Here is a 27,776-nt window from a genome sequence, read left to right as displayed (position 1 = left end):
TGGGGTTGAAATAAATTTTTTCGGACACCAGACTTGCAACCTTTCCACCACGTCTCCATCGATGACTCAATGGGATCAAGAGTCAGCATGAATAATCGTGAGAAGACATTATATGCCAGACTTGCCTTGACATGATCTTATGTGAATGTTGAGTTGCTCCTCCCCCTTGGTGTTTTGCTTAAAAGTCTAAAACTCGACCGAGCAAGCAAGCATCATCCACTCACTTGACGCACACTCACACAGTCTTGTAAGTATTTGGCTTTTTCCACATATATTTTTTTTCTTTAACTTCTTTTGTAATTTTAATCAATAATTAGTCAACTCTTTATTTAGACTTTGTTTTAATTTAATTATCAACTGTTTTATGTCAATTACAATTTTTTGTCCAAAATGTTAAATTTGTGTGTTTGTTCACAGCGTCCATCCACATAAAAAATGTTGGCATTTAAACCAGCTCATGGAACTTTACTGATGGTGCTCTTAATAATCTGCATGGAGGCATCGCAATGTACTATTTTTCAAGGTTCGTCAAAAAATTCCTACTACTTAGAAATGAACATTTTGTTACCAGAAACTTTTTGTGCTGAAATATGCAACTTCATTTTAGCTTGCGCTCACAACATCGCACATACTACATTGTATCATGTCATTTTTTTTGCAGTGGAACCCCCCGAGGAGATTAAAATCATAGATCCTGGTTATCTTGGTCGTATGGAGATTACATGGACTCTCCCAGCAAGCTTAACTCATATCCAAGAATGTCCAACGCTTTACCAGTTGGAATACTTCAATGCCTATACGCAGCGTTGGGATGTGAGTAGAACCTGCGAACATTTCCCCGTTCATGGAAGAACTGCTTCAATAATTCAAATACAAGGATAGTGACCAAGAATATGATTTTTTTTTCAGGTTATTAAGACTCCTCAGAGGACATACAGTGCTCAGTTTGATCTGATGAAGGACATTCAAGTCAGAGTGTACACCCTCCTGGGGGAACACTGTGCTAATAACACTTGGATCAAAAGTCAGAACTACACGGAACTGGTGCAGAAACCTCCCGGAGAAGGTCAGTCAGGTGCAGAGAGCAGTGAGGAATGTTTGTGATGATATTAACTTACTTTGTATTGTTCTGTTCCAATAGGTCCTCATGCAGTAAATAACTTTCATTGTGTGTTTTTTAATATGGAACATCTGGGCTGCTTGTGGACAAATTACCACAATTTGCCATCCAACGCACAAATATATTTGTATTACTGGTGAGTACCATTTATTTTTCCTGTTGGTGGTATTGACAATCAAAATATAAAATTGGTGTGTAACTTCTAATAGTTGGTTGTCACAATAAGTAGTATTTCATCAATAAAATAGATAGATAGATAGATAGATAGATAGATAGATAGATAGATAGATAGATAGATAGATAGATAGATAGATAGATAGATAGATAGATAGATAGATAGATAGATAGATAGATAGATAGGTAGATAGGTAGGTAGGTAGGTAGGTAGGTAGGTAGGTAGGTAGGTAGGTAGGTAGGTAGGTAGGTAGGTAGATAGATAGATAGATAGATAGATAGATAGATAGATAGATAGATAGATAGATAGATAGATAGATAGATAGATAGATAGATAGATAGATAGATAGATAGATAGATAGATAGATAGATAGATAGATAGATAGATAGATAGATAGATAGATAGATAGATAGATAGATAGATAGATAGATAGATGGTATTCTTGTGTTGCATGTTATATTCATCCCTTCTAATAACAGCTGCGCAACGTTCTACTTTGAAGTGTCCTCATGCCAACTTCTGTCCCGCAGGCACAAAGATTTGGAACAAAGAGAGGAATGTCCTAAGTACCTTTTCAGAAATGGAGTCAGATGTGGTTGCAGCTTCACGGGAAAACCTCTCCCTGATTTTACTGATGTCAACTTCTGTGTAAATGGGTCTTCTCCAGAAGGCCCCCTGAGGCCTACATATCAATCCCTTCAAATTCAAAACATTGGTGCATACAAGTTGCCCTGTTCTAGCATGAAATTATTTTATAATTTTAATTTATATTTTATAAAGAATAACTATTTTGTTCCACCTGTCCAAAGTCCCATTTCACCTGTTAGCATCATGTCTTTTTTTAATGCAGTGAAACCTAATCCTGTGGTGAAGCTGACGCTGCAGCAAGATCATGACACTCAACTCAAACTTCGCTGGAAGAAACCTGATGGAAATGTTCCTGAAGACTGCTTTATATGGGAGGTGGAGCACACCAGCAAAGAATCACAAAAGGTAAATGTGCATTCGGTAATATGCAAAATTCCCAAAGCGCTTTTTAGAAAAATAGTCCATAGCCTCCCACCATTTTTACTTATTTTGAATTGAATTAGTTAATTCGAGAACAGCTTATTAAAAATATATACATTTTAAAAAAAGTTTTTTCAAATTTAATTATTTTTGTTTCCTCACACCGATTAGTAAATTACTTATGTCTTCTACAGGAGCAAATTTACACCATGGACACAAGCCTGATTTTACCTGCTGTGGCTGAGCGTAACTGCTTCAGGGTACGCTCCAAGTTGAACAAATATTGTGTGGCGAGTAGCATCTGGAGCAAATGGAGTGACCAAAGATGTATTTAAACAAAAAGCAACAACAAAAGTACAACAAATTACACATTAATCTAAAATATGCCTCATAATCATTACTGTGCCATGTGCTAATACAGTAATTATATTTTTCTCATTGTCTTTATAGGTGATTCAGAATTTTAATGGTTCGACAGTTGACAAAATCAACTTGGAGAATATTGGGAGAATATTGTGTGAGATTATCACAATGTAGAGAATATAATTTCTATTCAGGGATATCGGATTGTGAAGAATAACATTTCAAATGTTATGTCTCTATGAGTTTTTGAACATTTGTAAGCGAAAATGTGAAGGCTTGAACAGATGAAGCGAGTGGGGGTGTGAGTTCCCTCGCTTAATTAGCAATCCGTTCTTTTGTTTCCTACCCATATTTATCCAAATGAATTTGAAAGATATATTTTCATTTACATTTGCTACGAAAATAAATTCCGGGTACAAAATATGCTCGTATCAACAAAATATTTATGACCACATAAAAGAAAATTGAATGAAGCTCATATGGATTGCTAATTTTTTTGTTGAAGACTTTTATGTCCACGCTGTGTACTACTTTAATGTTGGGAATAAAACCATCTGGATCCTGGATGACCTGTGTTTTTTGTTGTTGTTTGATTACTTCTAAAAATGATACTGACAAGGTCACCCATGCAGCCATCTGCAGGCTTCCCACTAGCAATGCAGAATTGTCCATTATACTCATTTGTGTCTCTGTGTAGGTTAACTTACTGTATCATTAGTAGAAAATATCATTCTCCAACTTTATTTCAGCTCAATATTACCTTTGCTGCCTTGCCCTGTGTTGTTTATCTTATCTTTTGTTAATTCATGTTCTGCATGTGGCATGTGAGGAACGCCAGCAGACGCATGATAGCGAGGGAGATGTGACATGTTTCGAGTTAATGTGTAATTTTGGTGGGGTCATGCTTGATAGAAGACTGGAGTGGTGGTAATGTATAGCTCAGGTGTTGCTAGTCACTTCACTTTGCTGGTGAGGACTTCCACCGCTGAGGACCACCAGACAGGCTTCAACTCTTCCAGGTTTGCATGCATGATTACATACCTTCACTCTTCAACCTGCATTTTATATAATCTATCCAACCAACACTTTACTTAATTTTCCATTCGTCACTAGGATGGCACTGGATTGGTCAGCAGTACATCACAGGGGCTATTGTTAAGATCAACTAGGCGAACCACAACAATACAAAAGACCGTCAAGTTTTTCTCCGTCCCCCGGGTTCAGTAACTGGAATCTGTCCCTGCAGTTTGAACGGTTGCAGGGCCCAGCTGGTTACTGGCCCCAGAGGCCGGCCTGCTCTACCAAATATTTACCACAGTGGGGTATTTGCATGCTGCGCTCATAGCTGAGTCAACATCACAAAATGCATGGTCCTCAATAGAATTAGTCAGTCATCATTAAATGCAGAAGAAGAATGAAACACTTAGGTTTGTTTATACGTACATTTGTAAGCATACCAGGATGTTGTTATATCTTTTAGTTTTCTTCATTTCATTTTTTTTTTCCCACTGGCTGTATGTGAGTTTGCTTTGTACCATGCACTGCTCTGGTTACATAGAAAATAGGATTTAATTTTTTTAATCAGAGTGCTTCAATAAAAAGTGTGTTCTAAGGAGAGAGAATAAATTGCAGTCTTACATTTTTTAGATATAAACGTATATTAAACATAATCGGAAAGCAAAGCCCCACATCAACACATAAGCCGTTATCACTGGACTCCACAATACAATTTCTCATAAGCAAAAATGCAATATTTCGCTTGACCACAGGAGGGTAGAGAAGAGTAAGAAATTACAGAAAGGGACATTCCACCCTGAATGGATTCCATCCTGAATATCTCGCTTGACCACAGGAGGGTAGAAAAGGGTAAAAAATGACACAAAGGGACATTCCATCTTGAATGAAGGCCGTAAACAGCAGCCCATGGCCGGAAACATGCAGCTGTCTTATTACACCTTTCCAACAAAAGTTCTCCGTCAAGTCGTGTGAATGGATGGGTGATTTTCTAATTTCTCAATACATTATTTTTGTCGTGTAATAATTATTGTGGGTATGTGTTTGTACATGTGATCACTGCAAATAATAAATAAAAGTCCTTAACCCAATGGAGTTTTTTCAAAAAAAGAATATCCACCCCAAAATTGTATGAAACCTCTTCTCTCTTTTTTTGCAACTCCACAACCTCAACCCAGATCACATTTCAACTTGCTATTATAAGACAACCACTTAAAGAGACGCCTCTCACATCACATCTAGCATCTTGGGATCAATGCAGACATTTGGGACTTTCCCATTGGTGTTGGTTCATCCACATCCAAGAATAAAATAATTCTCATGTGGTCATCTATCCAGATGCGGCAGCTGCTGAAATTTTTTATTTTTTTTTTGCAGCGGTATTCCAAGCAGCTGTTGTAGTTGAAACTTTGAGAGTTGACAACTTCCCACCAGTATGCAGGGGTGTTGGTGCCTTTTGTTTCACACTTTAAAACCGTTAACATAATTGCAGCAAATGGAAGAAAAACACAAAAGAAGTTGTGATGACACCTGTTAAATGTCAATGTGTGTAATCTTAACACTTGATGATTAGCGTATTAAGTCCAAACAAGAGCTTTTTTGTTTTTTTACAGGTTTGAGGTTTGCAAGACACACCAATAACTAACACTCATCACTTCCAAATACAACACTTTTTATTCCGTAAAGTCCTTCATGTACAAACAATTTTTACACATTTACATTTTCATTAAAGACAAATTGAGCTTGCAAACACACTATAAATACAGCATATATGTAAGGCTAAGTCTTGTGATATGAGGAGACACGATGATATGTTTCAGGCAGAATGCAGAGAAAGTGGCGCCATTGAAAACAAACTCCTCATTGTAATGCTAGAAAAGAATACACCTTGTTGACTTTAAATGTTCAAAGCCTACTGAACAAAACGGTCCAACAACAGAAATCCAGGTCACCATGCAGTGAAAGTATCCAGCAACCATTCAAACAGACCTGTCCTACTTTATTTAGGCCTACACAACCTGACTAAAAATAACCAAGAGAGCCAAGAGAGAATTCTGGTCCGTACTCCTATACACACCAACTACGTAGAGTTATGTGTGTGTTCATGGGAGGGGTGAGGGTGGGCGTCAATACATGGCATCCTCATATATGTCCGTTCGCAGGCAGAAGAGGACTCCGCCACCCAGCATGAAGATGGTGGCGCCCCAGCCGAGTCCGTAGCCCCAGTTGAATTCGTGATAGGTTTGCAGAACCGTCCCGTCGATGAACTTGATCGGGTACAGGACCAAAGCGCAGGCCTGCAGGACAACTGGTGGGAAAAAAAAAAAGAAATAATTCAAAAGGTTTGCTGATTCTGACTCTGTAAAAAAACAATATCAGTGGAAAATAAAGACTTTTGACCTTGACATAAAAGGAAATTTGGATGTTTCTACCACTGTGAGTCATTTTCCTTGCGCGGAGTCTTTGCGGCTTTGAGGATTTTAGTACGACTTCTGGTCGGGCCTTTCCTTCCTCCCTGTAGGAGTGGTGGCGGCCCAAAAGAATGTAGCCGTGTTGATGGAGCCCAGACTGAGCTGAGGTCATATTTCTGGACAGAAAATAAATACTGCAGCGCTGCCAAGGGGCGTTTAACGGGCTCCAATATGCGGCGTACGCATGTAAAGGCGGCCTTATTCTCTCTCTCGCCAGGCAGGCTCTCGGAGCAATTACGCACACAGGAAAGGATAACAGCGGCTTCCCATGCTTTTCAGTAAATGGCTAGCAGGCAGTGGTGTAGCCATTAAGTCAAACACACAGTGGCCCTTTCTTTATGCCTCATGTTTTCACAGAGGAAAAAAGTCAAAGTTGCCTCACAGCCTCTATTAAACTCACATTAAATACTATTCATCAGATTAAAGTTAAAGTGTGGAGAACAGTCAGTTCCAGGATGTTGCCTGACCTCCAATTTCAAACATAAAAACTGTCACCGTCATCAAAACTCCTCAAAATTAATGCACATTCGAAACTGTACATTTATCTTTCATACTGTACAGCACAGGTGTCAAACTCAAGGCTCAGGGGCCAGATACGGCCCGCCACATCAATTTATGTGGCCGGCGAAGACAAATTGTGCATCAAATTTGTGTGTCATTGCTAGAATTGCAAATTGTCTTCACTTTTAATAATATCTTTTTTTTTTTTTTAAATATTTGACCAGTTTTCACTCGTCTGATTTGAAAACGAGTTATTTGTCAGTTTGTTTTGTAGCTTTTACTGGATATAACATGAGGTGCTCATACATTTATTTTGGTTGACAGTCATAATGGCCCTCCGAAAGAAGCTATGACTACAATGCGGCCCGCGAAGAAAATGAGTTTGACACCCCTGCTGTACAGCCTTGAGATACAAGTGGCCTGACTACAAGAGTCACCAATGCAACCTTCTTAAGAACACAAATGGTGCAGCAACATATTTAGACTGACAGTTTCTCAACAATGACTAATATTACTGCAGCTTATTTGGTCACGCGGGTGGCGGGTCAGAGCTTGCTTTGACAAAGGAAGTGTAAGGTGCTCCTTCCCTCCGCTAGCCTATGGGAGGTCCTTGGGCAAGACTGAGTACCCATTTAGCTCCCCTTGTCAGGGTCACGATGAAGCCACGGGAAGCAGGTGGTCGATGAAGTTTGAAGGCAGCCAGAGAGTATCTTTGTTACTGGTTTTGGACTTCATCGTGCTGAGCAGAGGATAGATACCCTTAGGTACAATGGTCAGGACAGCCGCCCAGTATGGGCACTGCTCGGACAGAAAGCAATTGCAACCTACTGTCTGTAAAATTGCAAAGAAAGCCATGGAAAGACATTCAATGCTTAAATCGAAGAACAGCGTGAATGGGCAACCAGTTCATGAAAGCTTCGGATGACAGAGAAGAATGGAGGGCCATGGCCGTCAATGCCTGTTCCAGGCAAGACACCTGATGATGATATTTGGTCACATGTGAAACTTTTCTTTGTGTCTCACTGTGTTTATTATACTGCCCCCAGGTGGCCAATGCACACACAGCAGAAGGAGCAGCACAATGTCCACTGAATTGAAGTAAAAAATTATATTAAATTTTGTCATTGGAGTTTGCTTCTAGAGGGTGCAATATTATAGAGTTCTATTTTTATCATAAAAGAGCCATACATACATTTAATAAAAACATTACTTATCAGTGTGTGACGTGGAGTTAATTTATCCAAACAATGTTTATTCCATAGCTCATGGACGGTGATGCATATGCTTACATAATGTTGTTCAAATATGGAACCGGCAAGTGAAGGGGCTGCAAGTGGTTAGTCTTTTCAACACTAGCATACGCACCAACTGCCAAGACTACTTCTATTAAATTTCTTTGCCAAAATAATTCAAAGGTTTTTGATTTTATTATATACTTTAAGGGCGGAGTCTCCCCCACTAGTGTCAACATTTCCCCTCTTTCAACTATGCAAGTGGTGCTTTTTTTTCTTCCCCTCTGTGACTTACCATTGTTGGTGCTGCTGCAAATTCTGTGGCTGCTTTTTCTTGGCCCGTGGGCCAAGCGGGCCTCTGGGCTGCTCACCACAGAAAAAATGAGCTCAAGCAACGCACACTGCCTCTCTCCTTCAGCCGACTTTATTTCATACGATATGAGCTCTGGAACAAATAAAATCTTGTCTGCCTGGAAAGGCTTGTGGTGTGCTGAGGGTGTGCATGTCGCCTTCCTGCTTCTTTTTTTGTCATGTGCATTTGGTATCTTCAATGAAAACAAACCTGCAGTGAAGAGGAAAACGGCCACAGTGCGGTAGTGCTTCCTCTGCGTCCCGCGGCACAGGGAAATGAGGCCCACCAAAAAGGCCACCAGGGTTGCTGCGGCGCCGCCCACCAGTAGCACAAGGGTGGCGATCTGCCAGTCTGCGGGAAGGAACAAATGAACTAATGTTAGAACATCATAGAAGCAAAATTTAGTCACAAGGCAGGCATTGGCACAGCAAAATAAAAGCGGTTGTCATGGAGATGACGTTGGGCTCGGGTTGATGAAAAAGCATAGGATCGTTTCTGAGGTTCTTATAACACATTCCTACTCTGGAAATATGTTTGTGAAGGGACATTAAGATTCAAGTTCAAACTGTCCACTGAAAACATACAATCTTCTTTTCTAGAAGGTGCAGCTTGACTTTTACCGTGAGGATTCTCGTCAAGCAACAAACACGAAAATGAGATTCCTTCTTTTTTCGGTTGCTTTGTTGCACATCCCATCCTTGAAATCCCACTTGTCGGTGTCAGGAGACCATAGACGGGCCTGAGCTCAAAAGAATAATTTGCATCGGATGAGGCGAACAATCGGTGTGCGAGCTTCATTTGTCATCGGGAAGAGAGAACGGAACGTTTCCCCGCGTGATAACGGCTCAATGGCATTTGAATAAGAAGCACACGAGGCGAAGGCTTATCCTACCGGAGACCGTTTGGCTTCCAGCTTTACCACATCATGTGGTTAGAATTTTGATCAGACGCCTCTCAACAACAACACATATTTTTAAGGTCATAACATTTCATGGTCCTTTCTGTGCTTTTCACTATTTGTGTGCAGAGCTGAGTCCAAAGATGAAATGAATTAGGTGTTAGGTGCTAAGATTGGCCTTGGCACCTCTGCTTATGCCTTTAACCCCAAGCCAGCCGTCCACTGTTGCTTTTGCGGGATCTGCACACACTCAAAAGCGACAAACCCACCTCCCATTTGGCCCCACACATTCCACAACACGAATACTTGGGCCAAAGCCTCGTTTCCGCTACATTCTTTGCGGCATGCGTGTATGTGTGCAACTATGAACATAACATCTTACACCACACACACCCAACAAGGGTTAAATTCATTTTAAGATGCATTCTTTTGATAACTTTACACAATGCATGCATAGATGGATTGCTGTACATATTTAGTCATTTCTAAGAAACATTTAGAGTGCCCATTCAAAGTGAGTGAGTGAAAGTATAAACACAGCAGCCACGTGATTACAACGTGGTGGGCCCACGTGCCTGTTGAAGCCCACTGAAAGCCTTTGTTGTGTTTGTGTCATAGTGGGTTCAAAGGGGATCCACTGCAAGTGATTGATTGACCCCCTACATAGCTCCCCTACCTTCGCCACTACACAAAAACATTTATTTAAACTGACCATGGCAAAACAATAGGGGCTCACTCATATGGCTGGTGACTAACTCGTTGATTGGAAGTGCATCAGCGCGACTTCTATTCATACTCGTGTCCTGCCTGCTCATGAATCAGCCCGCATGTTTGTCATCACACCTCACCTAGGCTTTAAATCAGTTTGACCTCCGACTTCTTATTGGACCATCTGTACATAGTGTTTTTGTATGTGATAACATATATTGTAATTGTTTTTGTTTCCTTGAAGTGCAAATGCAAAATAAACATTAAATCAATTACTCTTTTCATATGGTTTAGAAAAAAAAAAAAAAAAAAAAAAAAAAAAAAGGTAAATGTCAATTAGCCCCAAAGATATGCGATTGAAAGTACAGTATTTGAGTACATTACAAGTAGGGAAACTTAGCCAGTGACACATAAATACGTTATTTCATGTTTTGGGTGATACTGACACAATTACAATGTTCTTGGCTTCAATTAATAAATGTGCATTTTTGTTTGTCTCTTAAGTTCAGTTAACCAACTTTTCCCTGCAGTATCCAAACACTTAGCGCATCCCAAAAGAGATGAAGACAAATAAGAGTAAACGTTTCTGACCAGAAGTGAGAGTGGAGAAGCAGCTCCACGAAGCCTCCTCGTCCAGCTGCCTCGCCTCGGACTGGGAACACGACTCCCACAGGGATAGGGAGAAGTGGTCGGCCGTGACCCACGCCGGACTGAGCAGCGCCACCAGGTCCAGGCAGAGAGCCAGGAAGACGCACAACAGCGCGATCAGTTTGAACGGCCGCAGCACGTACACGTCGTTCATCGACATGGTTCTCTCGTCTCACAACGCCGTGGGGCCGTAGCCGTGGAAAGAACCCGAGGAGGAGGAGCAGTCTGCTTGTGCGCTGTCTGCAACCATAAGACGCACTGACTACCATTACGCGCACGGATACGCGCACGCTCGCTGCATTTGGGCGCTTTAAGCTTGGAAACTTTAACCCGAGACATTCATCCGATCAGCCTTCACATTAAGAGTAACGGGTAAATTACAATTGTATAATTGAAAGCAAATCTGTCACAGGAAATTATCCAATTTCAGTCATTTGACCCGAAAATTAAAAAAAATGTTGACCATATCATGATTATCATTTTAGCTTAAATACCTACGGTGCTCTATTCCCTTTTCACCCACAGAAATGTAAATTAAAAATAAGTTAATATACAATTTTGTATTGTCAATAATGTACAACAAACATTTTGGATCCTTACGTTTGTGGGCTATAAAACGAGAATAGCCTAAAATGTGCAATCTGAACTGTTTAATTTTGTAAGGAATAAATGTCCTCAGGTACAATTGCTTTTAATTTTTCAAATGTCTTAAGGAAGTCTGAGCTGGTTATATCTTACTTAAAGTCCTAAGAACGTCAACCTTAAAAGTTTAAAATGCATTGCATACTAAAATAACCTACAGTTATATTTTTAAATGATCGTTAAAACATTTCTCTGATGAAGTTATTGATATACTGCATCTGTCATCGCGATAGAAGTAAGGCTTGGAAGAGTTGTTGTTGTAATCTTATAGCTATCCAGCAGGGTGCAGTATTTGTTCGTTAATGTGTGTTGCGACTGTAAGGCATACTGTACATTGTCTCATTAGACAAAAATATTTAAATGTGGAATTATGGATAACTTTGCATATAATGTTACCGCTGTAATCGCTGATTTATATTTGTCAAAATTACTATACATGGCCATTTTGTGATATATAATACCATCAATGTCTGCGCACAACGTACCCTAGACAGGAACTGTGTAAGATATTTAAGATTTTATCTTATGGCTGATGAGTGTCTAGTATAAAGAGTCTAATTGTTGTGGCCTAGTTTGGTTTCATTGTACCCCTCGATGGTGGCTAAATTACGGGTTTTCAAAGTCTTTGACATAATGACAGTTTGCAACTTGTCTTTTGCTAATGGTGCTGCCAAGATGCCAGCATGGCATCAGAGGAGGGGTGGTGAGCGGAGGGTGTAGTATTAGTGGCATCCACGGAGAGAGCACATTGCTCATTTCCTTTAAACGCCCCTCCTCATGGACAGGACAAGCTGAGCGGCCTGTCATCCTCCTCCAAAAAGCCCCTCATTAGAAAATCCTCCAGGCAGACAAAGCTACTTGCGATGGCACAGGCACCGACTCCCCACAAAGAGCAGACAGAAAAGTCTGGTCGTGATTTACTTTATTTTTTTGGGTGATCCTCAGCTTAAGTCTAACTTATCCTCCAAGACATAACCACCTACAGTACAATCCTCCTGTTAGCTCTTATCCATCCACCATATTCTAAAGCCTGCCACATACAGGAGGAGTGACTCATGAGCATTCTCGGAATGATGGAGAACAATGGAGTAGACATAAAAACAAAGAAAGAGAGTGAGACACGCTGATGATTCAGCAATGGTGTGGATGACTAGGAAGCTTCCTAATAAACTACTCATCACACGACCTCATCCTTTGTTGCCTCCATCTTTCCCTGCATTTACTGCCGCTGAGTAGGCTCCTAATAATCCTCTCAAGGGTTTTCCGGCTGTGAATAAGCTTCCATGGTAACTGATGAGGTTTTATTTACTGCTGGCTTTACGGCAGAGCCACAGAGATCTTCATTTCCTAGAAATCCACTATAGTCTGTCATGATGTATCACAGTCATTTATTGTTATTTATTGTGAAGATAGAAGTTCCGTCGAATCTTATTTGTATTGAGTATGCACTTCACTATTCATCGACTGCAAAACTTTGAGGAGGCATGAGCTCATTTGAGATTTTGGTGGATCCAGGATTTTTATTCCCAGTGAGTCATGAACGTTGATAACCACAATCGAAACACAAGCAGTATGTGGATATGGCCGCTGGCGGAGCTCGGCGAGGGCCACTGAATCTTCAGCCCTGGCAGAGGGTTGCACTCAACTGAAGGCTAGTTGCAATAAACCAAGATGTCACTCAGCGAAAATATTAACTTTGTCACAAGCATGTTTGTCCCTTTTCGTTCGAGTACTTGAAGTCGGCGCCAGCATGTAAGCGAGCCTTACAGCGTCTAGCTTTCGAATGCCTTCCTCAAGGTCATGGTGACATCAAGTGTTGATGGATACAACAACGCCTGCGTGGCCTTCCTGCCCTTCGCGCCGAGTCGGCATTATGCTGCGGGATTCAAATCGACGGCACTGCTTTAGTTTGTTTCCTGGAGACTGCCGCGGTGACGCCGCAGAACGCTGAAGTGAGCTTTAAGGGAGACGATGATGAAATGTGTTGGGACTGCTGAGATGGAAGCTTTCTCAGCGCATCATCCTCACTGTCGTATTATTTCATGTGGTCACGAAAGGCTGGGAATAAATATAAAAGGACAGAAATTAGGATCGGGCTGTAAATGTGTTTAGATCTTTAAAAGACACATCTGGTCTGATGAGCGCCATGGAAGTGAACAAATACAATTGGCTAGCTATATCCTGGCTATAGCATTAGCAACTTAGGTTGTCAGTCAGTTCAAGCTGTCTCCAAGCCTGCTTGTGTCTCTGGATGTCCAACTGGCTCTCAGCGTCCTCACCGCCCATACTGCTTGTCTCGCCAGCTTGTGGACATCTGTTTACTTCCTCCAGGAACCGTCGCCATGGCTGCGACCTCCCTGACACCCCAATTTCCAGCAGACCCTGCCCCCAAGCCGGCAGGGCCTTCCCCACGCCTCTCTGCAGACACCAGCTGCAATACGCTAATAGTTCTCATTTCAGTTGGCTCCTCGTGGCCTTCACCGGTGCAGAAGTCACCAACTTGTCGTCATCATGTACAATACACAAACCAAAGCAGGCTTTGTCCATTTTGTTTTATATCGACTGTGGGAGGATAATCAAATGAGATTCTGAATGCTTCTATTATGAGTATCATGTTTCAACTTTTGTTGGCCAGCCGAGGGAAGCGTCACACTCTAACCCAATGTTCCTCACCTCTGGGGGTGATTTGAATTTTATGACCTTTTGTTTTGTTCTAAATGATAATGGGAAGACATTTCATTAGGTACAGAAAGTGGCTCAGAAAGTCATTTGCAGACCAGTTTGATTTATTTTGCATCCATCCATTCGTCCGTCCGTCCGTCCGTCCGCCCGCCCGCCCGCCCACCCGTCCGTCCGTCCGTCCGTCCGTCCGTCCCTCCCTCCCTCCCTCCATCCATCCATCCATCCATCCATCCATCCATCCATCCATCCATCCATCCATCCATCCATCCATCCATCATCCATCCATCCATCCATCCATCCATCCATCCATCCATCCATCCATCCATCCATCCATCCATCCATCCATCCATCCATCCATCCATCCATCCATCCATCCATCCATCCATCATCCGCCCATCCATCCATCTTTGAAACTACTGCCAAAAGGTTGCTCTCACTCTCTCTCTCGATCTCGATATATATATGTACAAATATATGTATATATACTTTTATCCTATTCAATGTAGCATAAATTTAAATGCATTTCAACTTAAGCCTTTTGAGATAAGCAGCTCACTTTTTTTGAGAGCTCCAAGTCAGGCATCATGTTCTCACTTTAGTATTTTAATGCTAATTTCACGGTAGGAGCAGGAAATGAGAAATTTGGATCCTGTATCCTCCATGTTTACATGTGTCCAGAGGAACTGCTCACAACAAGGCATCCAGCTGAGAGCGGAAAATCCAAATCTGCTGCTCCCCCAGCTGCCCCAACCCCTCCATCTTGCCGTGTATTGACAGCGTGTTACCGGTCCCCTCTGTCACACTACAGGCAGTCGGGCGGGGCATGGCAGCGCCGCGTGAGCTGATCACACCGCATTAGAGCTATGTGTGACATGCAAAGGAGAGGCGCCACGCTCTGGCAACAGCTGACTTGCAAAGTTGGTCAGGCTAGGCGAGGAAGAGGAATCATAAAATAGACTGTACTGCATATGTTGTGCTTTAAAATGGATGCACTTCACTACCCCTAAGATGAGGTGAATGATCAAAAAAGGTTCACCAGGACAGTTTGCTGGAAAGAAACATTAGACATTTGCACTGTGGCCTACTTTGGAGGAATGGAAGACGTCATTTCTGTTCATCAAAGTTCACAACAACAAAGGAGATCCTTTTCTTCACATTGTTTGGATAGTAGGGTTTTATCCTCGGATATTGTCGGCCTGTTGGGAGTATCATGTGGTAGTCAGTCCTCTGGCTCACCTTGCCCTCTATTTGACAAGGTTTTTGTCAAAAACATGCCTTAGTTATTAATTTGAGCAGCAGTCAAGCATGCAAATTACTCATGTCCATTCACAGCACAACTCCAATCCCGTGTTGAAAGGCCACAGACACAACAGGCGAGGATGCAAACTTACGCTAATGAGGGATGGATTTTATGTATTTTATTTTTATTTGTTTTGTGAAGTATTTCTTACGTTTTGAAGTCGCACTACAAATTCAAAACGTCTAATGAGTGACCCACTTTTTCCTGGCACCAATAAACTGACCATAGTGGGCGTGTCCGGGAGCGTCGGCTTTAGGACCCGGCGTCTGCTCTTGTGAGGCAGGCAGGCAGCGGCTGGCAGACAAAGGGGAGCAGAGAAGCAGCGTGGAGTTTTTCCTGCAGCATTGACACACACGCGCGCGCGCGCTCTGACACGCTCCTTTACTTGCACCTCTCCTCGCCCACTTCTGCACACGCTCCTTTCACTGGCACAAGCAGCCACGCAGGTGAGTCCACTTCAAGGTGGGATTACGGATGCAGGAAACATAATTTAATTTTTTGACTACCGAAGAGAATATTTGAGTTATTTTCTAAGTTCTGCATGCATGGGAGAGTTGTTTCTTAAGACTTGCGCATGCGAAAGAAAGAAAAGCTGGCGTCAGCGCCATGTGCCAGTCCCCCCAAAAAAAATGCGGTCATTAATGGCAATTCACCGCTTTTGTGTTCTCTTATAAGAAAAAAACTATTGATATTTTATGTGGAGGCAGTGTCACATTTTGATTTTCTGAAGTCACCCGTCAGAAACCAGCCCTATATGTCAAATGCATGCCTTTTCTGTCCAATCTTAACAATTTTATCACTCGACAATAAATTATACTCTCAACTATGATGGTAATGTTCTAAAAATGTTAATCTGAATGAGAGAGAGAAAAAAAATAGTTTTAGGACTCAAGTGTCCATAGCAGCATGCATTATGGTAGGTGATGTCACCCTAAACTGCAGGAGCCGACTTGTACGCAGACAATGGCCTGTCCTTCCAGTTAGTGCTCTGAAGGGGAAAGGGACATTTTTGGAGCAGCAGATGGGCCTGGAACCTGCTCTTTGTCAGCTGAGGACCACCACTGGTCACACCCCTGTCACCGCGCCCCTCATAAAACTGAGACTTCATTTGAAAGAATGCATGATATTACTGCGGTCATCATTGCACGCTGAAGCCCATTATATCTTGCACTGTTGAGGTGTTTAGCTCATACAAATAAAGCAGAAATCTCCTCCTTTTAGGTTTAAAGTTGCCTCGATAATTGATTGGCTTTTTGAAGGGATGCTTTGGTTTACCAGAATATTTCTTTGGTATGTTCATAATGTTATTGGACAAAAGTGTTGGGACATACCAAAATATATTAAATTCAAAGACATTTTGGACAATTCTATGGTTCCAACTTTGTGGTATTGGTTTAGGAAAAGCCAAACCAGGTATGTAAAGCTGTGGTTGGCTGACTTTGGTTGAGAAGAATTTGCATCTAACCTCAGCCCCATGAAACACCTTTGGGATCGACAAAGGGACTCTTCAAATCTTGAATAAAATCTTCCTAGAAGTGTGTTAGCTGTTTGAAAATGCGAGCAACTATGTTTTATGTTCACTTTGTGTCCTTACCCTATTGTGGAAACAAGTGCATCAGTTTTGCTTGAATTTATGCCAGTCTGCGTACTTGTCGATGAAAGTGGAGGGGACCTGAATGGGGTGCAGGTGAGGTGTGGGTGTGCGTATGCAAATGTTTGAAAGAGATGGATGGTCCTCCAGTCTCAGGACTGTTCATTCCAAAGCACAGCTTGGTGATTGTTTCACGGACGATCATTTGCATATTCCCTGAAGTGGCAGGCAGCATTCGACCTCATTGAAATTCATTGGAACTTTCTTCCCTGTATTTTTAGACTCGGTGTAGCTGGTCCCCCTCGCCTCAATCGTATCAATAGTACCCAAACTCTTGGTCACCATGGAGCTCGATTTTGCACACTTCGACGAGCGAGACAAGGCGTCCCGGAGCCCGCGAAATGGCCGCTTGAACGGACTCCCCAGCCCTACCCACAGTGCCCACTGCAGCTTCTACCGCACGCGCACACTGCAAGCCCTGTCCAATGAGAAGAAGGCCAAGAAGGTGCGCTTCTACCGCAACGGAGACCGCTACTTCAAGGGCATCGTGTATGCTGTGGCCAATGACAGATTTCGCACCTTCGACGCCCTACTAGTCGATTTGACGCGCTCGCTGGCCGACCATATCAACTTGCCTCAGGGCGTCCGCTTTATCTTCACCATTGATGGCGCCACTAGGATCACAGCACTGGATGAACTAGAAGAAGGTACGCTCATTTTGCAACATTCTATGTTATCAACTTAGTCTTAAAGAATCTATCGAATCAACTCATCTGAAGAGGGTCAGTACCCCCCGCGACCCTCTAGCACCGCCGCCACTGACTGCAGGTATTTTGCCTCAAAGTCAATGTGTCTCTTGTAGTTTTTAGTTTTGTCTCTTGGAAGTGCTCTCTTTAGACTAAAAGACGGTTTGCAACTCCCCTTGAGACGTTTTATTTGATTTAATTTGCTATTTTTGAGGCATTAGGACACCACTGGGAGTCTCTGGTGTCCACAATGTGGTGTAACACTAACCTAATATTGTTATTTGCTGCCATCCCAGGGGAGAGCTACGTTTGCGCTTCAGAGAACGCTTTCAAGAAGGTCGACTACACAAAGAACGTCAACCCCAACTGGTCTGTAAATGTGAAGGCCTCGGCCAGCCAGAAGAGCATTCAATCGTTGGCGGCTCGTGCCGCTAGTGAGCCCAGAGAGCAAAGCAAAGACTTTGTCCGACCCAAGCTGGTGACAGTGATGCGCAGCGGCGTCAAACCGCGCAAGGCCGTACGCATCCTACTCAACAAGAAGACGGCGCACTCTTTTGAGCAGGTGCTCACAGACATCACGGAGGCCATCAAGCTGGAAAGCGGGGTGGTCAAAAGGATCTACACATTGGATGGCAAACAGGTATGTCATTGCCCCGCCCACCTCATCATCACACAACTGTCTGTGCTCCTTGGAATCTCAAAAAAATTGGGAGTTTGTAGATGGTGAACACTATTTCAAAAAGACACATTTTCAGTAAACTCATTGCGGTCTTGCAAAAGGCAGCTAGCATACTGCTAACAAATAATGCAAAATGCCATTAATGGGCTAACAAACTGTATGATTACTGGATAAACCTTTGAATTACAAATAGTTGGATTTTATTGTGAAATAACCAATTCCAAGTGGCTTTTATGCCAAAATAAAAAAACTGATTTAAAGAGATACTAAACTGCAAAATCTACTGAGCAGCTGGTGCAAGTGTTACAAATCATACCAGTTGTTTCCACATTTTATTCAATGACTTACTATCTCTGTGCAATAAATATTCCCGTGTTCTCTTTGTGAACTCTTTAAATCTTGATTTGGTTGTTTATGCAATTCCAGACGACTAATAACTTATTTGAGCATGGGAAATGACTCAAAGTAAATGAGTGTACAGTCTCAGTTTGTAATATGAAACTAAATCATACAAGGCCATGAGTGAAAACCACATCACAAAATCTACTAACTCTCTCTCAGAACTCTCAGAAGCTCTTGAAACACAAATAACCACAATATGGGACAATTCTCTCACTACAATACAGGGTTTGGTTCTTTGTAATGCACACAGGGTGAAAGGCAGAACTTTAAAGGTTCTCAGAAGCACCATGGCCTAAAAAAACTCTCAAAACAAAGGACACTCATGACCTGAACTGCAAGGCAGGTGAACACTTACTTAAGACAAAGAAGGTCATTGTGTGCCTTGCTTCCCCGTTTTCACTGACCTGCTGGTAAACAGCAATACTTTGTACTCAACCTTTCACTTTGATGGTCAAGTCCAGTGAAACCACTTAGAATGAATTACAGCGCAATAAAAGTACTTGCTACCTTTTGGTCTTAATGGGAGGACAACAGTTACTCTAACCAAACCAGTAACCGAACCCATCCATTTTTTTTTCTTGTCTGGTAAGACCTTGCTGGAGGGGAGAAGCTGTCTCATGATAAATTTAGAAATTGAATTGATTTGAATGCATTCTCCTCTCCCTGGTATGCCGTCAGTTAGCCGCAAGGTGTTACAGACCCAACATGCCAAATGTTTGAATACTGCAGTCATAAAATAGGAAGCATTGCCATTAGAATTTTTTACCACCATAGGTCATGTATCCTAATCAGAATAAAACAGTCATAACTACAATTAATTGTTTATCCATATAATTGATTTTTGTAACGTTAAATGGCAGAAATGTTTAAAAATGGCCGGACAACATTGATAGACTATAACGACGCTACTGCGTTGGAGGTGATCTAGTAGAAACGTTATTGATGCAGTGCCTGCCCCTCCCTGACTTTGCGCCGCTCCTCCTCCTCTTACCATTGCATAGCGATAGCTGCTAGGTCTGGTTGCTAGGAAACCACATCCCAGGCACAAAGAGAGCCCAGCTGGTGTGGACCGGTCTGCCGGATACTACATCCCGCAGTCTAGTGGGTGTGAAAGTTTATCAATGTAGGTTATGATATTTGCATTCCATTACGGGATGTGATTGATTCCTGGTCTTTTATGTAAGAGGATGATTTAATTCTTTTTTTTTTTCCCTATCAGACTCGAGGCTTTTTTTTTTTTTTTTTTAATATAAATAAGAGTATTGATTTTGTTTTCCTTCAAAATGTAGTACAGACATTAAGGACCCTTCCGTCCGAAAATCACTCCTATTTTCCCTCAAACGCTGCTGCTTTTTACACGAATCCAAAAGGGTGGGGTCGATGCATTGAGAGCAGTAATTTTCCATCCTTTTGAGCCAGTTGTAATCATTTTATTCTTTTTTCTCTCCCCTGACAAGGGCGCTGGGGGTGTTAATTGTTCCCATTGCCTTCGAATGTGTTTAACAAATTTAACACAAAATCAGTCTTTATCTAATCGGCTCCAGACCTTTTGTATTAAATTTGCAGTGTCTGGTTTGCATCTGGTTTGTATTAAATGAATCGAGGGGAAGCTTTCATTTAATAAGTGCCATATGCTATTTTGGAAATCTCTTTAAGGTGCACAGTACCCTAATTTCAGGGAGTGTTTTTCAGCATGGGAGATGGATGCAGACATGTGTTTATGGCGTCTTAAAGACTAAATACATTTGCTGAGATGGAAAAATTGTCTGCTTGTTCTTGGACACACTGCAGAAGCTGTTGTCATGGCGATAAGCTCTGCCGTGATGGATTCGGTTTTTGACAAAGGACAGGATATGCTGAGTGGGCCTTTTGTCATTTTCATTGGGGCTTACCTGGCTCTCGTTTGCCCGTTTCATTTAGTCACATGAAGACGTCGCCTCAACCCTTGATTTTCTCCGAGGTTCTTAAAGGGTCGTGTCTCCCTCTTAACAGCATCAACCAGTGAACATGACCTAGGGGGAAAAGAAGGAATCACGTTTTAATGATGCTCTGGACAACATCCGTCAGACAAATGCGATGCTGGCTTCCTCCAGGATGGGGAAGGAAGGGAGGGTGGTGGTGGTGGTGGTGGTGGTGGTGGTGGGGGCTGAACAGATCAGACACCAGCTGGCCCCCATGACTGTGCAGATACATCTCTGCCGGAATTGCTCATCTGTGCTTCAAATGAGCACTGATGAGTGTGCTGATGCAGCAAGGTTCCACAGACATAAGTTGCTAGTGAAGACTGGAAATTGATGACGTGTTAGTTCAACCCAAGCTCTCTTCTCTTGATCACTAGTCACTCTGAATAATTCAGTTGTTAAGAGTTTTCGGGAGGTCATGTGTTCTTGACAGCTGGTCAAGCAGAGATTAGGGGATGGGCTGGGTGGCATGGAGAGTGGAGGGGGTTTGAGGGAGGGCCTTTAAGGGGGATCTCAAAGGAGTCCCTAGTTTTCCAATGCATGCACACATTCTTCCAAATAGACACAATATAATTTATCTTGAATAACTGAGCTCTGCTGTCAGTGTTGCTGTCATGGCGCCACATCTCAGTTCCACACTTTTGTCTGGCGGATGTGCTATATTTGCTCCAAATATTTTCCAAGATGGATTTCCAAAGCAACTCTTGACATTTCAAGAGCAAGCGAAGCTGTAGACAGCTGCTCGGCCAATGCACATTGAGTGTATCATCCAAATATATTTTTTTTAGTAGAACTTGTAAAGAGCAACTGTATAGATCATTTGAAACTTGTATGATCCCTGGCGACGAGATTAGTCTGAGTGCTTTGCTCAGAGGGACTCACTGGTGTTCTTATGCAGGTTATTTATGAGTTTATAGACACTTTGAGTTCCCCCTGGAGTTACCTTTGACTACAGTTTTAAGCTCACTTTGCTATCTAATAACATCTAATGTTAATTGATGAAAGGATCATTTGGACAGATGAGTGATCCTCCTACCCCTCGCTGTCACATTTTGCACACATAGTCCTGCTGAGAGTTATTTACGTTATCGCTTTAATCAGCTCGGTCCTTAAAGCTATTAAAACAGTCGAGCCTCTCCCCTGCGGGCCCGTTTCAGCCCATTTCTCCTCCTCTAGGGGGTCGGAATGAGTGTCTCCTTGAAGCTTCCAGCTCTTCTTGCCACACTGCAGTAATGAAAGTAACATGCATCTAATCCCTTTGCTAATGTTCATGGTAAAAACAGCATACACATTCAGAAAATTGCTCTGGCTAGTTAATTAGCATTTAATCCCGAGAGTCAAAGCACCATCTCTGTGCATCAGCGGATCATCCTGCCTTTAATCTAGTTGGCAGGGGGGCACGATGTGCACTAAGGGCCTTTGAGAGGGGTGGGTACAGCTGTTGGATGCCATGCCAGAAAGTCACCAGCACGCACTTGTTGGTCAGGACAGCTGCTTGGGTGGGTGGGTTGGTGGGATCTTCCCAAATTATCTGCAGCTCATAGTTTAGATGTGTATCATGAAATGTGCCATGATGCAATGTGACGCCACAGTGGCATTTATCATGTCACATCTTCAGACAAACACTGCGCCCTGGAAGCTGCTTGATAGCATATTAGCTTATTTTTAGCGCTAATGTCAAATATATGGATATCATTTGTAAATATAGACTTAACTACAGCAAAACATATCTTAAGTTCTTAACTATGGAAAAAAAAAAGTAATAATTCAAATGAATCACACTCATGCCCTCAGCATTGCGTGTTTTGCAAATATAAATGGTTTAATATTTTATATACTATAAAATCAATTTTGGAGAGATGCACGTACTCTTTCTCTTGATACTAGTTGATTATGTACTATAATTCCTGCTCACGTTTTCTGTCCTGTGATCTCATAGGTTACTTGCCTTCAAGATTTCTTTGGGGACGATGATGTCTTCATTGCATGTGGACCTGAGAAATTCCGCTACGCCCAGGATGACTTCTCCCTGGATGAGAATGGTACAGTTATTATTTTACAAAGCAAGAACTGTATGGGAAAAGAAAACACTTCCTTCACAGCAATAAGGATGCTAAAGCCGTAATTATTTTTTTTCACGGCAGCAGTAGTGTATACCTATCCATAAATATCCCCAGACAAGAGCTGTTTTTTTTTTTGTCACCTCCACTGTGGCTAAATAGGCTTAATATTGCCTGTGGTGCTCAATGATTGTTGAGGGAAGCAGTCAGAGGGAGGCCAATGAGGAGGCAGAAAGGGAGCCTGTTATCTGCAAGCAGCAGCGGGAATGAGAAAAAGGTAGAAAAAGAAGCGTTAATCTGCCTGGTGACAGGTTTAGGCCAGTTGATGTGTCGCTACTGATACTGCCGAGAAATGTTAAAGCAATCCTCTTAGTGAGTCGCTGTACGCCCATAAAGCCTTTGTTCTTTCTTTTTTTAACCAACTTGCTCTGAATATTAACACATTCTAATGCGAGCTAGTTTTGAAGGTATGCCTATCACTTCTTTGTCTACCACCTTGCAATATGATGCAGTGTATGTATGTATAATTGGACTAAGTTGCCTTTTTCAGCATCTTTGCTTGCCATAATATTAGAATTCCATTTTATCACGCTGTATTTGCATGTTATGACAAAAAGTTAAGAAAAGCAATCAATGCTGAGGGCTAGATGGTTCAACTTGATTATATTCGTCCTGCAACAAGAGGTTACCCAGCAACCATAAATGAGGTCTGTGGCCTTGGGCAATATCCAAGTCACCACATTTTCCACTTAACAAAAATACACAAGAAGCTGTGTTTCTATTGCTGCACATCACATGCAGCCAAGGTCAATTTGAGATTTATTTGGTTTCCAAGCAGCTAAGTAGCAAGATGGAAGACTACAAAACACGTGCTTTGTATTTTCTGCTTCACTAGCCCAAAACATTTAACAATTCAAGATTATGTTGTAAAATAATGCTTAAATAACAGATGAAATTCAGCCTTAATCTGTGTGGCAACATAGTTGTCAGACATGAATAGTAACAGTTTTATCATTCACTCATAAAAAGAAAAAAAAACTCATGGCAGCAAGTCTGCTAATTGTTGTGAAATTCATTTTTCAAAAAGTGCTGATGGTCTACCTTTGCAGAATGCCGAGTGATGAAGAATCAGAAAGCTCATCGTAGTTTGATCAAGAGTCCTGGATCCGTCACACGCTGCAAGTCCCCTGCTGAATCAAGTAAGCTTCTTTCTTTTTCACCTTCACAAATTAGAATGCATGAACATCAGAATAGCAGATAAATCATAGCGGTCTAGCTAATAAAAAATCAAACAAAGGCAGCTGATGCATGTAGCCTAGTAGTGGGGGTGGAGGCACAATCTTTCAGTCTTATTTAACTGACTTGATTGTTTTATTGATCGGTATTGATTGGGGAAGCCGTGCACACAATAGCTGTTCAGCAGTATTTTGTATTTGTACAGCAGATGCCGGTTTTCCTGCACTAAATAAAATAATTCAGTGGTTTGGATTTTCCATGGAATGTTATTATATGCTACAAAATCCAAACCGAGATGTGGTTTGTAATGCTTGGGGAATTTTATGTACTAACGTGATATGTGTTGTGGCTTTTGGGTGGCCTTCTTTTAATGATACACTTAGTCTGACTGAGTGATTTTAAATGAAGCTTAACAATGAATCTTTGTTCAAGAATTGTTTACAACACTCACTGACTACCTGGCTGACAGTCTGCTCAAGTCTTTTTATCTCTTGTAGACAAAAAGCACCGTTAACCCACTTTACAAACTCTTGCGCTGCTTTTGAATGTAAACACTAATACGCTAGCAGATAGATTCCAAAAATGTGACACAATGAGAACCAAACAAATGACTTTCAACTTTTAGAGGAATGTAAATTACAGATTGGAAGAAAACCATCCATCATTTTTGGTGCGATGTAAAATGAAGCAATCCTTTTGATGCTTGCTTGTGTCATGTTTGCCTTTCCTTTGGCGTCGCTCTTTAATGAAACAAAATTGCATTCCGCCGCCATTTTGTCAAAACGCAAATATGCTGTATTTACAATAAAAGTGTAGAATTTAAAACAGATCCCATGTGTCTTGTCAAAATGAGAATCAATTATTTTATTACACCCGAATTTAAATTAGCTGCTCTCGGTGATGCATTTTCTTGGGAGAATATCAAAACTCAAATACGACTACACACCCAGGAGCTGCTGTCTACCACAGCTCACACTCGCAAGCATACTTGTTGATATCACACACAGGAAACAGAGTATCTAACGCAAACAGTAGTTTCTCTAAGTTTCATACTATTATGTTGTCCTCCCAGCCAACGGAACAGGCTCCAGCAGCCAGATTTCCACCCCCATCTCCAAGCATTCTCCCACCTCCACCCCGACCAGCCCTGCACCCGGTAACAAACAGAAGGTACCAAAACACACTCTTGCTGTTTTTTGTTATTTTTTAAATCCTTCAATGCATCATCTGAACATGATCTGTGTGTTTACAGGATCTCTACCTGCCCTTATCTCTGGATGATGATGATTCTGTTGGGGAGTCCATGTAGACTCTGAAACCTTTTTTTGTAAACCTGTGAGGCTTTCCAGCTTTTCTAGAGTGCCACCTTGTGGTCGAGGAGACCCACTTAGGTGTCAACTATAATTCTCTTTGCTGCTTGAGAGCACAAACACACCCACTCTTGGTTTTATAATTTATTATCAGTTTTTACCACAAAATATTCATCTCACAATGCTACAAATGTTTTAACAAATTTCACTGCCACTGGTTAGAAATTGTACTCTTTTTTTTTTTTTTTTTTTTTTTGCACACTACACTCCAATCACAAATTTCCCAGCAGCAAAATGAGTGATTTTAGGGTGTCAAATCTGACTTTTGTATGCCTTTTTTTTTTTTAGGGTGCTAAAGCTAGTCTTTTTTGGGAGGGGGGTGAGCCCCGTGTTTTGAACCTGCTGTAAATACTGTTCATAGTTCTCATAACCTTTCCTGGTATTCCGGTCACCATTGCTGTGCTTCCATAAAGTCATCTTAACGTTTTTTCAACCTTTTCTGGCTGTAGTCAAAGTAAAAGAACTCCTGAGGTAGCAATGTGTGGAAAGATCTTCTGAAAAGGAAGCTTTCTTAATCAATAATTGCAATAACTATGAAAACATTGCGGAAAAACATTCCACACATTCCTCAGGCAATTTTTTTGTTTTGTTTTGTTTAATGGCTCCATATATACATTTGCAGGCTATACCCGGTTACATCATATACCCTCCATCTTGTACATATTGCTTTGCATGATACTGGTGAATTATTTTAAAGCTTTAGGTGCAAAAAAAAAAAAAAGCTGATTTGAAGGACCTAACGGTGCATAAGATTAACCAAAGTTCATCTTGTTAAATTAGGCCAATCAGTATACGGCAGTGTTTTGGTAACATTTTAATAAGTCACGGATAAATACGTAAAGGTCACAAAGCCAAAGTGTTGCAGGATCTATTTAGGAAAAAAAGACTTAGCTTCTATTAACATTTCTGGAGGAACATCTGGTGATGCAAACATGTTCCTCCCAAGGCTCTAACATAATATTGCTTTTAATATTTGATAAAGTTTATTAATTTATAAGAATGATACGTGTCTTGGATTTTTCTCTACATTCAACTTGTGAGCTATGACCATTAGTACTTTTTTAAGTCGCCTTGTGCAGCTCTTTTTTTAATAAATATAATAAAAAGTATGTGATTTTGTTTCCTAAGAGCTTTCTCAGGTTTTGCTGGCAATCAAGCCCGAGACTCTTTTGATTCAATTGGATAGATAACACTGAAGCACAACCAGCTCCAGGCACTTTGAATGTCTGCATGTCAGGACCACAATTCACCCCCGAAAAACTATGTGAACAAAGTGCTACTTGTATAGCCTCCGTTTTTCAATTAACATCTATGCATTTGGATTTTAGGAGTAAGGATGAAATGTTCATGCCGTTTGTCGACGACGTCTATGAACCCAGAATATAAAACAAACAAATGTCCGTGTGGGGTTTAGTCATCAACATTGGTGCCTTGTTTTTGATCAAAACAAGAATCTTGCTTGCTATTTTTTAACCACTTTGTTCAAATGAGGCTCACCAACAATGCTTGTTTTGTAGGCTTAGACACTTTATCATGGTGTATCCCGTACTCTTTTATATTCCACCTATGCCTTTTCTCATAACATAAATGACCTTTTTTGTGGTATCTTGGAATGTCAAACAGTGGCTTGTTTCAGTGCTTCATTCAATGTAATAACAGGCATCATTTTGCAATTAAAACAATTGTACAAATACATCACCTATGTCATCATTTATTACATTTACAGTGATGTCCTTCCATTCATGTACTCCTACCATCTGCCACGTAAACGCTTAGAATTGCCTATGGAGGCAAAGCTCTACTTTTGTCTAAACAAAACTCCCCCACTCTAACATAGTTGCTTGGTACCAGGATTCCACAAGATGGCAGCCGAGCACTATGATAAATAAATAAATGAAATTCAATTAGTTTCAACTTTGTTCTTTGGCACTAAGTTGTCACAAGATGTCTGAAAATGAGGTCACTTATTGTGCACCTCACGAAGGTCACATGAATGACATTTATTTATTTATTTTAGGCCACCGGATTTAAGGGTAACCGCTGGTGTTCGACTGCGTTGCGTTTCAGCAGTCGGGAATGATGACGTACAGCAGGATCGTGTCTTGCTTGCGTTTAATATTGTCTCAAATACAAAACCTGACGATGACGGCACAAAACAAAGTCCTCCCGTCAAATGTGGCGATAACAACGTGCGCGTTCCCCCATGGACATCAACAGAAAAAGTGGCGTGTAAAAGGCGAGCATAACTTAAAAGGGGCCAATGTCACATTAATTATTGAAGTAGGGGAAAATACAGAACTTTTGTTCCACCCTTTGAAATTGGAGGATATAGGAAAATAACACGTCAGGTATTCATCATTTTTTAGATCATTATAACACAGCGCAGTAAGTATTTTTCACTGTTATTAAGCTATAGGTAGTATAACAAATTGGAATCTGCTGCCATCTGCTGACTGTCGTGTACTGTTATTGTGAATTTGGGGATAATTAGTGGCTTAATATAAAGATAAACAAAGTTTATCTAAGCATAGTTGTCACACTGCCCAAAATCAATTAAAGATGGTAAACACTCTTATCGGGCATTGCCCTCTATTTAAAATATGTCGAAATTTTTAGC

General features: G+C 41.4%; 3 protein-coding genes across 4 annotated transcripts; 2 read left to right on the top strand and 1 right to left on the bottom strand.

Annotated features, from left to right (window-relative positions):
* Positions 1-159: 159 nt before the first annotated feature.
* Positions 160-3,230, top strand: il13ra2 (interleukin 13 receptor, alpha 2). Of its 2 annotated transcripts, XM_049742044.2 has the most exons (9): positions 160-247; positions 418-523; positions 662-813; positions 910-1,066; positions 1,142-1,256; positions 1,826-2,010; positions 2,146-2,288; positions 2,498-2,657; positions 2,754-3,230. In XM_049742044.2, the coding sequence occupies exons 2-8, from the start codon at positions 436-438 to the stop codon at positions 2,636-2,638; spliced, it is 981 nt and encodes a 326-aa protein (XP_049598001.1). In that variant the 5' UTR covers positions 160-247; positions 418-435; the 3' UTR covers positions 2,639-2,657; positions 2,754-3,230. The 2 variants fall into 2 exon arrangements, with proteins under 2 accessions (XP_049598001.1, XP_049598000.1); XM_049742043.2 differs by having other exon boundaries at positions 2,498-3,230.
* Positions 3,231-5,335: 2,105 nt separating this feature from the next.
* On the bottom strand, positions 5,336-10,787 carry LOC125982025 (transmembrane protein 47). The gene is made up of 3 exons (XM_049742170.2): positions 10,434-10,787; positions 8,447-8,587; positions 5,336-5,988 (listed from the first exon to the last, which is right to left on the bottom strand). Exons 1-3 carry the CDS (start codon positions 10,648-10,650, stop codon positions 5,807-5,809), a joined length of 540 nt encoding a protein of 179 aa, XP_049598127.1. The 5' UTR covers positions 10,651-10,787; the 3' UTR covers positions 5,336-5,806.
* Positions 10,788-15,392: 4,605 nt separating this feature from the next.
* On the top strand, positions 15,393-26,852 carry LOC125981702 (neuronal migration protein doublecortin). The gene is made up of 7 exons (XM_049741570.1): positions 15,393-15,560; positions 16,987-17,412; positions 17,748-18,091; positions 22,433-22,535; positions 23,663-23,752; positions 24,862-24,959; positions 25,042-26,852. The coding sequence occupies exons 2-7, from the start codon at positions 17,049-17,051 to the stop codon at positions 25,096-25,098; spliced, it is 1,056 nt and encodes a 351-aa protein (XP_049597527.1). The 5' UTR covers positions 15,393-15,560; positions 16,987-17,048; the 3' UTR covers positions 25,099-26,852.
* The last annotated feature ends 924 nt before the right edge of the window (positions 26,853-27,776 follow it).

Source organism: Syngnathus scovelli, chromosome 15 (assembly GCF_024217435.2).
Source record: "Syngnathus scovelli strain Florida chromosome 15, RoL_Ssco_1.2, whole genome shotgun sequence".
Classification (NCBI taxonomy): domain Eukaryota; kingdom Metazoa; phylum Chordata; class Actinopteri; order Syngnathiformes; family Syngnathidae; genus Syngnathus; species Syngnathus scovelli.
This window is presented reverse-complemented; position numbering and strand designations above follow the sequence as displayed.

Excerpts from the sequence above, each read along its gene's own strand:
- LOC125982025 (XM_049742170.2), bottom strand. The coding sequence starts at position 10,650 with ATGTCGATGAACGACGTGTACGTGCTGCGGCCGTTCAAACTGATCGCG. Across the intron at positions 8,588-10,433 it reads CTTCTCCACTCTCACTTCTG|ACTGGCAGATCGCCACCCTT; the intron begins GTCAGAAACGTT and ends TCCTTCCCGCAG. Across the intron at positions 5,989-8,446 it reads CGTTTTCCTCTTCACTGCAG|TTGTCCTGCAGGCCTGCGCT; the intron begins GTTTGTTTTCAT and ends TTTTCCCACCAG.
- il13ra2 (XM_049742044.2), top strand. The coding sequence starts at position 436 with ATGTTGGCATTTAAACCAGCTCATGGAACTTTACTGATGGTGCTCTTA. Across the intron at positions 524-661 it reads GCAATGTACTATTTTTCAAG|TGGAACCCCCCGAGGAGATT; the intron begins GTTCGTCAAAAA and ends TTTTTTTTGCAG. Across the intron at positions 1,067-1,141 it reads GCAGAAACCTCCCGGAGAAG|GTCCTCATGCAGTAAATAAC; the intron begins GTCAGTCAGGTG and ends CTGTTCCAATAG.
- LOC125981702 (XM_049741570.1), top strand. The coding sequence starts at position 17,049 with ATGGAGCTCGATTTTGCACACTTCGACGAGCGAGACAAGGCGTCCCGG. Across the intron at positions 17,413-17,747 it reads ACTGGATGAACTAGAAGAAG|GGGAGAGCTACGTTTGCGCT; the intron begins GTACGCTCATTT and ends CTGCCATCCCAG. Across the intron at positions 24,960-25,041 it reads CACCCGGTAACAAACAGAAG|GATCTCTACCTGCCCTTATC; the intron begins GTACCAAAACAC and ends GTGTGTTTACAG.